This window comes from Nicotiana tabacum, chromosome 9 (genome assembly GCF_000715075.1).
Source record: "Nicotiana tabacum cultivar K326 chromosome 9, ASM71507v2, whole genome shotgun sequence".
NCBI lineage: Eukaryota > Viridiplantae > Streptophyta > Magnoliopsida > Solanales > Solanaceae > Nicotiana > Nicotiana tabacum.
In genome coordinates, this window is record NC_134088.1 from 1,266,084 (window position 1) to 1,280,901 (window position 14,818).

At 37.7% G+C, this 14,818-nt stretch overlaps 1 protein-coding gene across 1 annotated transcript; it reads left to right on the forward strand.

Annotated features, from left to right (window-relative positions):
- Positions 1 to 3,033: 3,033 nt before the first annotated feature.
- Positions 3,034 to 4,797, forward strand: LOC107761866 (aldehyde oxidase GLOX-like). Its single transcript, XM_016580156.2, has one exon. The coding sequence runs from the start codon at positions 3,096 to 3,098 to the stop codon at positions 4,776 to 4,778; it is 1,683 nt and encodes a 560-aa protein (XP_016435642.2). The 5' UTR covers positions 3,034 to 3,095; the 3' UTR covers positions 4,779 to 4,797.
- The last annotated feature ends 10,021 nt before the right edge of the window (positions 4,798 to 14,818 follow it).

Consider the following 14,818-nt stretch of genomic DNA (forward strand, 5'->3'; position numbering starts at 1 on the left):
TGTTTTATTGATCTCCACAAACTTCTCTTTGCACCCACACATATGATTGCTTGCTCCATTGTCCAAATACCACGAGCTGCAATCATCTCTATCTTCTTCCTTGAGTGCCATCAACAACGTTGACTCATTTTCTTCTTTCTTGTCATCAACAAGGTTAGCCTTTTCTTCAACATTGCTACAACATTCCCAAGAGTAATGGCCAAATTTATGACAATTATAACATTCAATTTTTGATTTGTCATACCTTTGTCCATTATTTTCTTGGTAGTATCCACGTCCTCTTCCTCCTCTTTGTCCACGACCACGACCTTTGAATGTTTGGTGGATTTTAACTTCATTGTTGAAGTTGTTACCATTACTTATTCCTCTTCCATGACCTCCTCGACCTCGGCCTCGTCCTCGTCCGTTTCCTCGATAGCTTGTTTCACCTCCATAATCCTTGAAGGATGCCTGAGTTTTAAGAAGTTGCTCCAATGGCACTTCTTGTCTCCTTTTGATCTTTTCTTCGTGGACTTGTAAAGAACCTTCCAATTGCTCCACCATCATAGAGTCTAAATCTTTAGACTCCTCAATAGCACACACCACAAAATCAAATTTAGGTGTTAAAGTACGAAGGATCTTTTATACCACACGGACATCTTCTATGTCCTCCCCGTATCTTCTTAGTTGATTTACGACAGCCTTCACTTTTGAAAAATAATCCGAGATGCATTCGGATTCTTTCATTTTTAAAGCTTCAAAATCAGCCCTTAGAGTTTGAAGTTTTACCTTTTTCACCTTGTCAACTCCTTGAAGAGAATTTTGTAAAATCCTCCAAGCTTGCTTTGAGGTGGTAGCATCTGTCACCTTCTCAAACATGGCATCATCCAAACATTGGTGGATGAGCGTGAGGGCTTGTTGATCCTTCTTCCTTGTCTTTGCCAAGACTTCTTTTTCAGTTTGAGGCAGAGCTTCCTCATTATCTGGTTTTGCATACCCTCTGTCTACAATTTCCCACACATCCTGGGAGCCAAGAATGGCTTTCATACGTAGAAACCATTTCTCATAATTATCTTTTGGGAGACGGGGGTACTGAAAAGATAGCGGACCATTATTTGTCATGGCTCTGATACCACGTTATTGGGATAAAATAAATAATCCCGCCCAGGAATAATATCTACAACAAATAATAATAACACAAGAGAGTAACAATGACACCAAATATTTTAGTGGGATAAAGTACAATATCCGAGTGTAGCAATATTACCACTATAATATTACAACTCAGTAGTGTCAAGAGACTACTACAACTTTGAAAGAAATAACACTCTTTATATAAAACCCCTCACTACAATATTAGTACCACTCACTAGTTATCTCACAGACAACAATCTGTGGATTACTCTCTCTAACTTCTATTGTTTCTCTCTTATTTTGGTGTGTATTAAAGGAGAAATAAAGCCTGCTATTTATAGGCACATTTTCACCAACCAAACCAATTTGATTGGTTAATCAATGCGCAAATTCCAGCAGCCCAATCTTGAAAAATCTGAAGTTTTTTTTTCTTCCGTCCATCACTCCTCTTCCTTTTATTTAATGTAGTAGGTGAGTCAATCACTCCTCTTTCTTTTTCTTTTATTCGATGTAGTAGGTAAGGACTGCACAACCCGCAGAGTGTTGGTGAGTTGGGAGTAAGCCCGAGGGGCTGATGTTGTGTGCTGGTGAGTTGGGAGTGAGCCCGAGGGGCTGATACTATACTGAGATTTACATATTGAGCCCGAGGGGCAAGCTTTTGATTTATCCTTACTGTGGAAATTATTTGTCTTTACTGTTTTAAAAGAAGAATTATCTGATACTCACTGTTTTACTGTATAACTGATTTTACTGCTATATTGTGCCGTTATGAGATTTCATGTTTTCAGTCGTTATTTATTTTTATTACTCACTGGGTCGGAGTACTCACATTACTCCCTACACCATGTGTGCAGATACAGGCAGAGCTGAGTTCGCTCCTGAGCGCTGATTCTTTCCAGGCCAGGCGGTGACTAGGAGTAACGAGGTAGTTGTTGACGTCCGCAGCCCCGTTTTCTCCCTTATCTTTGTTATTTATGATAATTCCAGACTTTGTAAAATATTAGTAAACTCTATAGTAGCTCATGACTTGTTACACCCCGATTTCGGGCTGAGTTGGGATGGTTTTCCTTGTTTTATCACGTTTATTTCGTATTTAAAATTATATTACCCATGATTTAGACTTATTCCTGCTAAGTAATTATAAAGAGATGTACTGTTTTGTTGATTGGTTGGCCTTGTCCTCACGAGAGGCGCCATCACGACCGGGTTGGGATTTTGGGTCGTGACAATCCGCCCCTCGGGCTCACTCCCAACTCACCACACACAAGCAACGGCCTCTCGGGCCCACTCCCAACTCACCTGGGTACCCTGCGCTCACTAGGGGTGTGTACAGACTCCGGAGGGTCTCCTACAGCGCAAGCGCAATATCAATAGGCCTGAAAGCCTTCACACATCACACACGTGGCCTGAAAGCCTCCTCATATAACACTCGAGGTCCCTAGTTTTTAGTCAAATCTTCGTATCCGTATCCCTACCTGGATTCATATTCCCGAATCTTAAAATTTAGATAATGGCGGATCTGACCTCTAGATTCGCACCCGTATCCGAAACCCGCACTCGTATCTCAACCTGGATTCGTACCCCGAATCTTGAAATTTGGATCATGAAGAATCCGACCTCCACACCCATACCAGAAACCCGCACCCGAGTCCAAACAACTTAGGTAGTTAGGTAGGTAGTGCTTGTATCAGCTGGACTAAATTCTGGCAGCCCTAACATTCTGGACACATGAACAAACAGAATCCACTTCTCGTGCCAATGAAAAGCATTCGTTTTCTTTGAATTCTACTGCAATTCAGCTTGAATTCATTCTGATCTCACAACTAAAACTGAAGAATGAAAGCTATCAATACTTGCTTTGAATTTATATATAAATATATGGACACTAACTATTCAACTCCTAAACTCTATCAAACTCAGACCAATAACGAACAAAACCAAGAATATAATCCTACTACAACTTTCTGCTTTCTTTCTACCTTATGGACAATGAAACCATCATTTTCCTCTTATTGGTAATGTTTATCAGTCTTCAATCTCTAGTAGCTTCTCAGATGCTGGTTTCTCGTAGCGGAATCCAAGGCGAATGGCGGCTGTTGCATGAAAGTATCGGCGTATCAGCCATGCACATGCAACTCCTACGTAATAACAAGGTAGTTATCTTTGATCGGACAGATTTTGGCCGTTCTAACCTCTCGCTTCCAGGGGGCCGTTGTCGCTATGATTCCCATGACTTGGTCATAAGCGAAGACTGCTCTGCTCACTCCGTCTTATACGACGTTGGGAGCAACACTTTCCGTCCATTAATGGTCCAAACGGATACATGGTGCTCGTCTGGTGCGGTCCTCCCTGATGGAACATTAGTCCAAACAGGGGGATACAATGACGGGGACCATATTATCCGTACTTTAGCGCCTTGCACAGGCAAAAACTGTGATTGGGTAGAGCTTCCTAGAACTTTAATTCAGCGAAGATGGTATTCAACTGACCACATTCTTCCTGATGCACGAATAATCGTGATCGGGGGAAGAAACCAGCATAACTACGAATTCTACCCGAAAAATTCCAGAGACGATCCCTCTTCCTTTTCCGCGTTCTGGTTACAATTCCTTAGTGATACCCGAGATGGAGATAATGAGAACAACTTATATCCATTTGTGTTCTTATTACCAGATGGAAACCTTTTCATTTTCGCGAATACAAGAACTATAATTCTTGATTACAAGAAAAATGAGGTGGTGAGGGAATTGCCTTCAATTCCTGGTAATGAACCTAGGAACTACCCGAGCACTGGCTCAGCAGTCTTACTTCCTCTAGACGAAAATCGTCCTATGCAAGCTGAAATCATGGTTTGTGGAGGAGCACCTCGTCGTGCATTTGGACTTACAGATTATGGCGTTTACATGACCGCTCTTTCTAGTTGTGGACGGATCACTATAAGCGATGATCATGTTAGCGACAGTAGCTGGAAAATGGAGCAAATGCCAACGCCACGAGTCATGAGTGACATGCTAATACTACCCAGTGGTGATATTATACTCATAAATGGTGCAGCAAGAGGGACAGCAGGTTGGGAAAATGCACGAAATCCTGTCACCAGACCGATGATTTACAGGCCAAACAGGGCGGAAAACAACAGGTTTTCAGTCATGGAAGCATCAACAAGACCGCGACTTTACCATTCCACAGCCATTTTACTGACCGATGGACGAGTTCTTGTTGGAGGAAGCAATCCACATAAATTCTACAATTTTACTGGTGTGGATTTCCCAACTGACTTAAGCTTAGAATCCTTCTCTCCACCATACTTGGCGCCTGAATACGCGCCTCTAAAACCAACCGTTCTATCCATTGATGATATCTTGATGTACAAACAACCATTTTCTGTGACTTTCACAGTGCCTAAGTTCCTGAAAATGGGGATTGTTTCAGTCAGGATCGTCGCGCCTTCATTCACTACGCATTCTTTTTCGATGAATCAAAGAATGGTGGTGTTGAAAAGGGTTGCAATTTCTACTGTCTCTGATAATACATATAGATTTATAGCATTTGGTCCATCAACTAAAGAGATTGCGCCACCAGGGTACTATATGCTCTTTGTAGTACATGCTGGCATACCTAGCTCTGGTGTATGGGTGAAAATTCATGATATTTCTCTGTATTAGATTTTGTAACTTGACATAAAATAACAGGTAGCTCTTTTGTTAGTCAATGTGTTGTGTGCAAATTGATTCGGACATCACAAATATTAAAAACAAGGTCAAATACATTAACGGTCCCCTAAACTTGTCAAAAAAATTCATATTGAACACCTTATGCTAGTAAAATGTGTGCGAAATTCAAAAATAGCCAGATTTACAAGTGGTCATTGAATAATAGCCACGGTTTCAAAAGTAATCGAAATTTAGCCACTTTTCATGTAAAGAAAAATCTGAAAGAAAACACTGTTCAAAATCCGGAAAATATTAACTCTAGAGTACATTATTTGGAGTTCCAGCATAATATACTGGAGTTTCAGTATAATATACTGGTCCAGTATAATATGCTGGAAGTTCATACACAGGTGCTCCGATCTCCAGTATACTATGCTGGAACTTTTCGCGCATTAGAGTTTCAGCATAATATGCTAGAAGTTCATACACAGGTACATCAATCTCCAGTATATTATGCTGGAACTTTACGTGTTGCAGCAAAATAGTGGCTATTTTTTAATGACTTTGCGAATGCTGGCTATTTTTCAATGACCAGTCCGAAAACTGGCTAGCCCGTGCTATTTTTACCTATAATTAAGCACGTCACTAACAATGAACTAGAAAACAAGACACATAACATATAATCACCTTGACATGGCAAAATAACAAATCAAAACGAGACATTTGGCCATAGATTTGAAGGAAATCTTTATGTGACAAGGAATCTCCTCCTAAAAGGACACAATCACACAAAGTTTATGTGAAGAAAACAGGGATAAATAATTCAACTCTTTAGACTGAATAATAGAATAATCCTTGTTATAGGATTGACTATTGTATACGGTCAAATTCGGGCTTGCCCATTCCGTGCGACTGATCAAGACTGGAGAGCGATAAGTCAAGGATCAGTCTCGTATTATATCGAACTATGGTGCAATGTTAGATTGCCGAGCTCTAGACCCTGAGATCGATTAAGATCGAGACTGACCAAAATCGAGACCGAATAAGATGGAAATCAAGGGAAGCTTATTGAGTCGAATAACATAAAGATGAAATATCTGCAATCCAGTAAGGATCACGGCGCGAAACCCGGCACGTATCAAGAAAATGCTGATTAATTAGTCAATCATGGAATTTCTTACTGTATTCAGAATTATATCAAGAGTAAGATTCCCCTACTATATAAAGGGGGTCTGATCATTTGTAAACGGATCACATTTTATGCAATACAAAGTAATATACTACCTTTCTCTTAAGCTCTCAATACTCTGTTACTTTGTTCATATTTTCAAGTGAAATATTCGTTTGGTTCGAGGACGATCTAGCTTGAGGACCAAAACTATACATTTCCTTTGGTTTGCTTTTATTTCTATTTGCAGTCAATTTCAATATCAATTTACATATCTTCTTATTTTGTGCCAAGTTATATCACGTATTCTTAAAATCGCGTATAAATTCAATTATTATCCGTTTTTAGGGTAAACAACTATAATTAACAGTTACTGATGAGATATTAATGGAGTTTTAAAAAGCTGGTATGTGCATGCTTTTGCTGTTTGCCGTGGTATACCATTGTCAATTAAGTATATTTTGACAAGATTGTTGTGAAGAAATTTGTCAAATGAAAAGATTATATTTTCAGTTGGATATAAATACTTCTTATTGTCGCAGTTTCTTTAACATCTTTTTTGAAATTTTCTCTTTTGCACTAAACTTGTCAATGTTAAATCCATAAGCAAAGTATGAGCATATCTGGGCAGTTTTCTGCTGGATTACTCGTATTCTAGGCAGGAACCATGGAATTATTTGAAGGCTCCAAGCCCTTCAACTTTCAATTTATCACAATCAACTACTATATATAACAAAGCAAGATATGATTATCTGCAGGGGCGTATGCAGCCCTATAACACCGGGTTCAATTGAACACATAACTTTTGTCGCGGAGTACACATTTATATGTTAAAAATCACTAAAATCGCAATATAAATTATAGACGTGAACCCATATATTTAAGGATATAATGAGTTCAGTAGTAAGAATCTTAAAGGTTGAACGCATAGAGTTTAATTCCTGGATCCGCGTATGAGGTAGAAGCCGAGGGTCTCCTGGAAACAGCCTCTCTGCCTTTCGGAGTAGGGGTAAGGTCTACGTACATACTACCCTCCCCAGACCCCACTTGTGGGATTATACTGGGTCGTTGTTGTTGTTGTTGTTGTTGCGTATGAGGTAGAAGGGATACTTGCTGAAAATTCATTTTTCTTTTATAAGATTTACTGATCCATTTAAATAATATGAGTGTTACAATCTTTATGAACCCTCTAATTCTTCTTTCCAAGAGTAAATAAATAAATTCAATGGTCTTTGAACTTGATCTTAAATTCTATGCATTCTGATCCAAGGGCTTTAAACTTGATTTTGAACCTTTGTTTTGGTTTTTGAATTCTTAGAATGTGCCGTGATCTTCAAATACTTAGAATGCTTCTTGATCTTTGAATCCTTAGAAAAGATACTTGCCGCTTGTAGAAAAAACTATAATATTTGATCCACGAGGTCTTTTTTGTTTCTTGTTTGAATTTTGCTTTTACTTTAAGTCATGGGACCCCTATTTATAATCGTGGGAGAAAAGAGTTACGATGAGCGCAAACTCTTCTCCGTTAATTTGGTTAGTTGACTTGAATTATTGACCAATCCAATCAGATTGAAGCAATGACAAGGCAATATTTGATTGGCTACATATTACTTGTATACGTGGCACACTTCTATTGGTCTTTTTTTATTTGAGTTTACATGTCTTGTCATTTCGACACGTGACATGATCCTATTAGCTCTTTCGTTTGACTTAGTGTACCAAGTCATTTGACACGTGACACCAAACCGAACCTCTAGGATAAGACGACGCTTTGGACTTAATAAAGTGGGCTCATCATTTATATCTCAATCGAATGGGTTAGCCAATGCATTTGGGCCTATTCATTAAATTCATGGGAAATTACCAGCTATGTCCATTTATAAGTAGCTCATTACAAAAATTGGTCAATTGATAAAATATTACTAATATTAGCCAATTAGCTATTTGTAGCAAAAAAAAATATCAAATTTTTGATTTGTTTTGAGTGGGTGCTATTAGAATAGATTGGGCACAACTTAAGGAGTTTGAATCTCAGTTTTGGGATGATTTGGTGAAGTTTTGAGGTGGTTTGAATTGAAAATTCGAAGTAAAAACTGAACATGAAAAAAATGATATGTGTATCACACTGTGTATCACATATGTATCATATTTGTATCAATTATGTATCACATGTATACATATGTGTGAGATACATGCGTGATACATGTTTGATACATGTGTCGCAAAAGACTTTTTTGAACTCGATTTAATTACGAATTTTGATACAAAACCAGTCCAAATCACCTTCAATCTTCCTCAAATTTTGTATATTGACTTATCTATATATTTTCAATGAATTTCAACTATACCCATCGAAAAAGTTCCTTTTTTGTTTAGATTTTTGGAATATTGTATATATATTTTTATATTTCATCACCTTATTTTGCTACTTCATCCGTGAAATTTTCTTTCTGTCTTGTATCTAGTGTTGCTAATCACGCTTAAAAAAATGGAAGGTAATTTTTTCTTTGAGAGAAAGAACCCTATTATTTGGTTTTTCAATTTTTGTTGGCTAGTTTTAGTAAGTCTATGACTAATGGCTAGAGGTTGATAAGTTGAGATTTATTTGGGACATTTGTGTAAGTTTCCTAAATCCATATGTATTAGACTTAAATAAGACCAAAACTAGATATTTAATTAATCTAATTATTTAAGTCCAAATAAGACCAAAACTAGATAGTTTGACCCTTATGCTCTATTTCGAAGGATTAACCATCTTGCTTTTTAACCTGCAACAGTAAAAGAAATTTGTCTTTGAATTTGCTATGCAAGTGTTTAATTTCATGGCTGCAACAGGTTGTACCTCTCATTTGCATTGTCAGACGTCGATAGTTGAACATAGTTAAAGAACTTCCTCACATCCTTTGAATCCATGATGTACCTGTAGGCATATAAATTTTGTTAAAATTAAATTCATAAAAAAAAATTGGGTTATATTTTAAATTCAAGATATATTGGTCCAAATAAATATTATGGGCTAATATAGTTGGATTAATTATATAAATCCAATATATATGGATTAAATAAATAAGTCTTAATCCATTGGGCTAGCCCATTTAATTGGGCTAAAGTGATGAGTCCACTTCATTAGGCCCAAGATGGCAACTTCCTAGAGGCTCAATGCCACGCGTGAAATGACGTGGCACGCCAAGTCAAACGGAAGAGCCAGTAAGATTATGCCACATGTCAAAATGACAAGGCAAGCCAAATCAAATTAAAGGACCAATGAAACCGCGCCACATGTGCAAGTGACATGTTCTGACCAATCAAATGCGGTCTTGGTACACTTCAATTTGATTGGTTGGAAAGAGTGTTCTTATCATAACTTTTTCCTCCTACAACTATAAATAGAGGTCTTCATAACTCAGAAAAGACACCAGAAGTTATAACAAGAAGCAAGAGAGAGCTCGTGGATCAAACGCCGTAAATTTCTCTACAAGTTTCAAGCTTCAAGAAATCAAGTTCAAGTTCAAGAACGGAGAACAAATCAAGTTCAAGAACAAAGAACAAATCAAGTTCAAGATCAAGAACGAAGAACAAATCAACATTCAAGGAGTACGAGTTCAAATCAAAATTCGTGCTAATTGAATTAAGATCATCGTTCGTGGCAGCAACTACATATTCAAGATCAAGCTCAAAGGCCCTTGAATTTATTTACTGTTGGAAAGAAGAATCAGAGGATTCATAGAGACTGTAACACTCAAATATTTGATATAAAATACTACGATTGTTGCAATATTTTCTTGATTTTATTTTCTCGACGCAAATTTATTGTCTACAAATTCTGGCACGCCCAGTGGAACAATCTCTACCTCTCATCTCAACTTTTCGATCACAAAAGTTCAAGAACATCGAAATGACTTCAAAGAAAATCAACTCCAGTTCAACTTCCACCAAGGCTGCTAATTCCAGGTTCTATGCTGATGTGGAAAACATACTCGAAGTTACCTTTGAAAGCTTTAGACCAGTTACGAGGAGCAAAGCAAGCTCGTTAGGACAACAAGCACCCCGAAGATGCAAGGCTTGTCAATTCCATGCGAATTTTATTCATCAACCTCCTGTAGTGTTGCACCCGACAGTTGCATCCTGGCCATTTGACGCTTGGGGATTGGATGTTGCTGGACCATGCCAAAGTCCTCTGGTGGGCACCTATACATCTTGGCTGCAACTGACTACTTCTCAAAATGGTTTGAAGCTATTGCTCTTAAGTAAGTAAAAAAGAAAAATGTTGCAAGTTTCATCCGAGTAAACATTATCTATCGCTTTGGCATTCCTCATTACATAATAACGGACAATGGCAAGTTGTTCGACAATAGGTTGATGAACAAGATTTGTGAACTCTTTGGCTTCAAGAAATGTAACTCTTCTACGTACAGTGCTGCAGCCAATGGTCTAGCCGAGGCATTCAATAAGACTCTATGCAACTTGTTAAAGAAAGTCGTCTCCAAATCCAAACGAGATTGGAATGATCTTATGGAGGAAGCTCTGTGGGCATATAGGACAACTCACCACACGCCAACATAAGCTACCCCTTATGCACTCGTTTATGGAGTTGAAGTTGTCTTACCACTCGAGCGTCAAATACCTTCATTACGATTAGCTATTCAAGAAGGCATCACTGATGAAGAAAATGCTCGACTTCGATTAGCAGAGTTGGAGGCTCTTGATGAGAAAAGGTTGGAAGCTCAACAGAGTCTTGAATGTTATCAAGCTAGAATGTCTCGCGCCTTCAATAAAAGAGTTCGCCCAAGATCCTTTTAGGTAGGAGATCAAGTCCTTGCCATAAAAAGACCCATTATTACTTCCCATAACCTGTAGGGAAGTTCACTTCAAAATAGGATGGGCCATATGTCGTGCTAAAAGCTTATTCAAGTGGGGCTTATAAGTTGGTTGATGCAGATGGCATGAGAATCGGCCCTATCAATGGCAAGTTTTTGAAGAAGTATTATCCTTAAAGTTGCAAAGCTCCTTGATGCATGAGCCTAAACTGAATGTTCCTATACTCCTGGCCCGCAAGAGTATAAATTGTGTACGACCCAAAAAAATTCTACCCATTCTGAACTACGATATGACTTGATCCTCTTCACCGAGGTACGTAGGAAACTTAGAGTTTCATTCTGAGTTCAGTCGCATAAGTTCAAAAGATATATAATCCCCCTATCGTTGTTCGAATGAAGTACGATGGAATGTAATCCATTCAATTGGCACTTGAAAATAGAGCTGAGATACCATTATTCTGTTAAACTTTGGATCCCATTTGATTTAAAAGGGGCCAAACTGCTAGGGTAAATTGGTGTCTTCAATAAAATGATTAATATATTTTAGGAGGCTGCCAAGCATTTGCATTGAAGTCCGGGGATTCGCTATGCCTTCACGACATTTCAAGTTCAATGAGACTTGAATCCAAGATACTTGATGAGAACAAAGCTCTTGAATTTCAATTTCTAACAATTAAAAAGGTCTTACAATATCGAGGCTTCCACACCAAGATACAAAATTTTGGTGAAGTCGCGCTAATTTAGAACTATCGGCATATCAGAAACCGAAGTAGACTTCGAACTATCATCTGAAACTATCCTTAAGGCATTAAATTTTACATGTTCTGTATGTTTTAGATTTTGAAGTTTATTTTCTAAGAAATCAAGTGGTTTGTGATTTCGACGTTCCTACTTTAAGATACAAAACCTTTGGCGAAGTCGCTCAAATCTGAAATTGTCGGTGTGCCAGAATTTAGTATTGGCATTGAAATATTATCTAAATGTATCCTTAAGGCATTAAATCTTTCATTTTAGATATGTTATAGATTTGGAAGTTAATTTTCTAGTAGATCAAACGGTTCATGATTTCGACGTTTCTACAGTAAGATACAAAAGTTTTGGTGAAGTCATGCAAATCTGAAACCGTCGTCGTATCAGAATTTAATATTGATTTCGGACTATTATCTGAAACTATCATCAAGGCATTACATTTTGTATTTTGGATAGTTATATATTTGCAATTTAAGTTTTCAAAAAATCAAACGGTTTGTGATTTTGACTTTTCTACACCAAGATATGATTTTTTGGTGAGACTGCGCAAATCTAAAATTTTCAACGTGGTAGAATCTAAAGTTGGTTTCAAAAATATTATCTGGGGCAATTCAGAAGGTGTTTGATTTAAATTTTGGATATATTTAGATATTGAAGTCTAATTTTCGAGAAATCAAACGGTTTATTAGTTGGACTCTCCCACGATAAAATATGAATCTTTTGTTACAAGCACGTAAAGCTGAAAATTATGCGACTAAGATAAAAGTCGGACAATGTAAAGCAAAAGAGAAGCTGAAATATTTAAGCCTTCGAAGTCTCCAAGTTGAAATCTTCAAATCCGTTGGTCTTCACGTTCGTCACTCTTCAAGTTGAAATATTTAAGCCCTCCAAGTCTCCAAGTTGAAGTCTGCAATGTCCGCCAAATCTTCAAAGTTTTCCAATTGTTCAAGTCGACGTCATCAAGTCCATGAAGTCTTCGAGTTGAAGCTTTATAACTTTCCAATCTTAAGGTGGACATATAAGTCCCTTTGCACCTTAAATTGGCTTCTTCGTGGGTTTGTCCTTAAAAGGAAACTATAACTTTCCAATCTTAAGATGGACATATACCCCTTTGCACCTTAAGTTGGCATCTTCGTGGGTTTGTCCTTAAAATGAACTATAACCTTCCAATCTTAAGGTGGACATATGAGTCCCTTTGCACCTTAAGTTGGCCTCTTCGATAGTCGGGTCATTTTGAGAGTAATCTCTCCGGTAGTCGAGCCGCATTGAGAGTAACCTCTCTGATAGTCGGATTATTTTGAGAGTAATCTCTCCGGTAGTCAAGCCGCGTTGAGAGTAATCTCTCCGGTAGTCGGGCCACATTGAGAGTAATCTCTCCGGTAGTTGGGCCACATTAAAAGTAATCTCCGGGTCATTTTGAGAGTAATCTCTCTGGTAGTAGGGCCATATTGAGAGTAATCTCTTTGGTAGTCGGGCCACATTGAGAGTAATCTCTCCGGTAGTCAGGTCATGAGAGTAATCTCTCTAATATTCGGGCAGGGATGAGTACTTATCCCCTTACACCCTAAGATTGTCTTCTTCATGCATAGATCATCTGGTTAAACAAGAACAGATCCTTCTTGTTTCACCTACCAAAAAAAAAGGGACAATAGAATAAAGAAAGCACAAGAAAATAAGAAAAAATTACCTTCGCGTTAATGTTTCCAAGTCGTCAAAAGTAGACTCAAAGTGATTTGCAAACGCTCAAAGTAAAATTAATAGAATAAAGAGTATCGAATTTATAGAAGCCATAAGGCAGTTCTTGGAGGTGAATTGCTGGTGTGGAATTGTGTATTTTGCACTCCAGATAGAATTCGACTACTGTGTTACTTCATAATAGGATTGGTCTCGTCTCGGAATTGAAATGATTGGCGGCTGCTACAATTGTTTTTCATATAGGATTTGACTATGTGTCTTCTACGAGAGATTGGTTCAATTATGGTGACAACACTCCAAAAGCGACTCAAATTGTCTGTAGGAGTTTGTGAACAATATGGAGGTAAAAGCTTACCTGCACCGGGTGTTTACACCAAATCAATAGATATATGACATGTGTCTTGTATATGGACTTCAATCATTTAACCATAGTAAATTTTATGCATTCTCATCTAATTAAATTAATTAACTATAGTGAATAATATAATTTGATATAAACATCTGGTGTGGGTAGTATTTACCGAATATGAAATTATGTTTAATTATTACACTAAGACAAAGGTTCCTTTCCCAATAGGGAATGTAGGGATCACTGGCGTCTACGATTTCATGTGGAAATAATTTCAATGGTTTTGCCATTCAAAGCAAGTTGTCATTATGTTGCTTAGGTAATTAACTGGGTGTATATGTAACAAATTGCATGGATAAGCCTTTGTGCTCTAAACTAGCCTAAGCCATATTTGATAGTCCGCCAATACTTCATTTCCCGTTTTCGGTTTTGACAAGTCTACACTTCAACAAGTTTTGAAATAGGGGCATTTGTAGGTATATAAATTTTATTAAAATTAAATCCATAAAAAAATTTGGGTTATATTTTAAATTCAAGATATATTGGTCCAAATAACTATTATGGGCTAATATAATTGAATTAATTATATAAATTCAATATATATGGATTAAATAAATAAGTTTTAATCCATTGGGTTAGCTCATTTAATTGGGCTCAAGTGATGGGCCCACTTCATTAGGCCCAAGATGACATCTTCCTAGAGGCCCAATGCCACGCGTGAAATGACTTGGCATGCCAAGTCAAATGGAAGAGCCAATAAAATCATGCCACGTGTCAAAATGACAAGGCATGCCAAGTCAATTAAAGGGCTAATGAAACCGTGCCACATGTGCAAGTGACGTATTCTGGCCAATCAAATGCGGTCATGTCACACTTCAATTTTATTGGTCGGAAAGAGCTTGGTCTTATCATAACTCCTCCCTCTCACAATTATAAATAGGGATCTTCATAACTCAGAAAAGACACCAGAAGTTATAACAAGAAGCAAGAGAGAGCTCGTGGATCAAATGCCGCAAATTTCTCTACAAGTTTCCAGCTTCAAGAAATCAAGTTCAAGTTCAAGAACGGAGAACAAATCAAGTTCAAGAACAAAGAACAAATCAAGTTCAAGATCAAGAACGAAGAACAAATCAACATTCAAGGAGTACGAGTTCAAATCAAAATTCGTGCTAATTGAATTCAAGATCATCGTTCGTGGCAGCAACTACATATTCAAGATCAAGCTCAAAGTCCCTTGAATTTATTTACTGTTGGAAAGAAGAATCAGAGGATT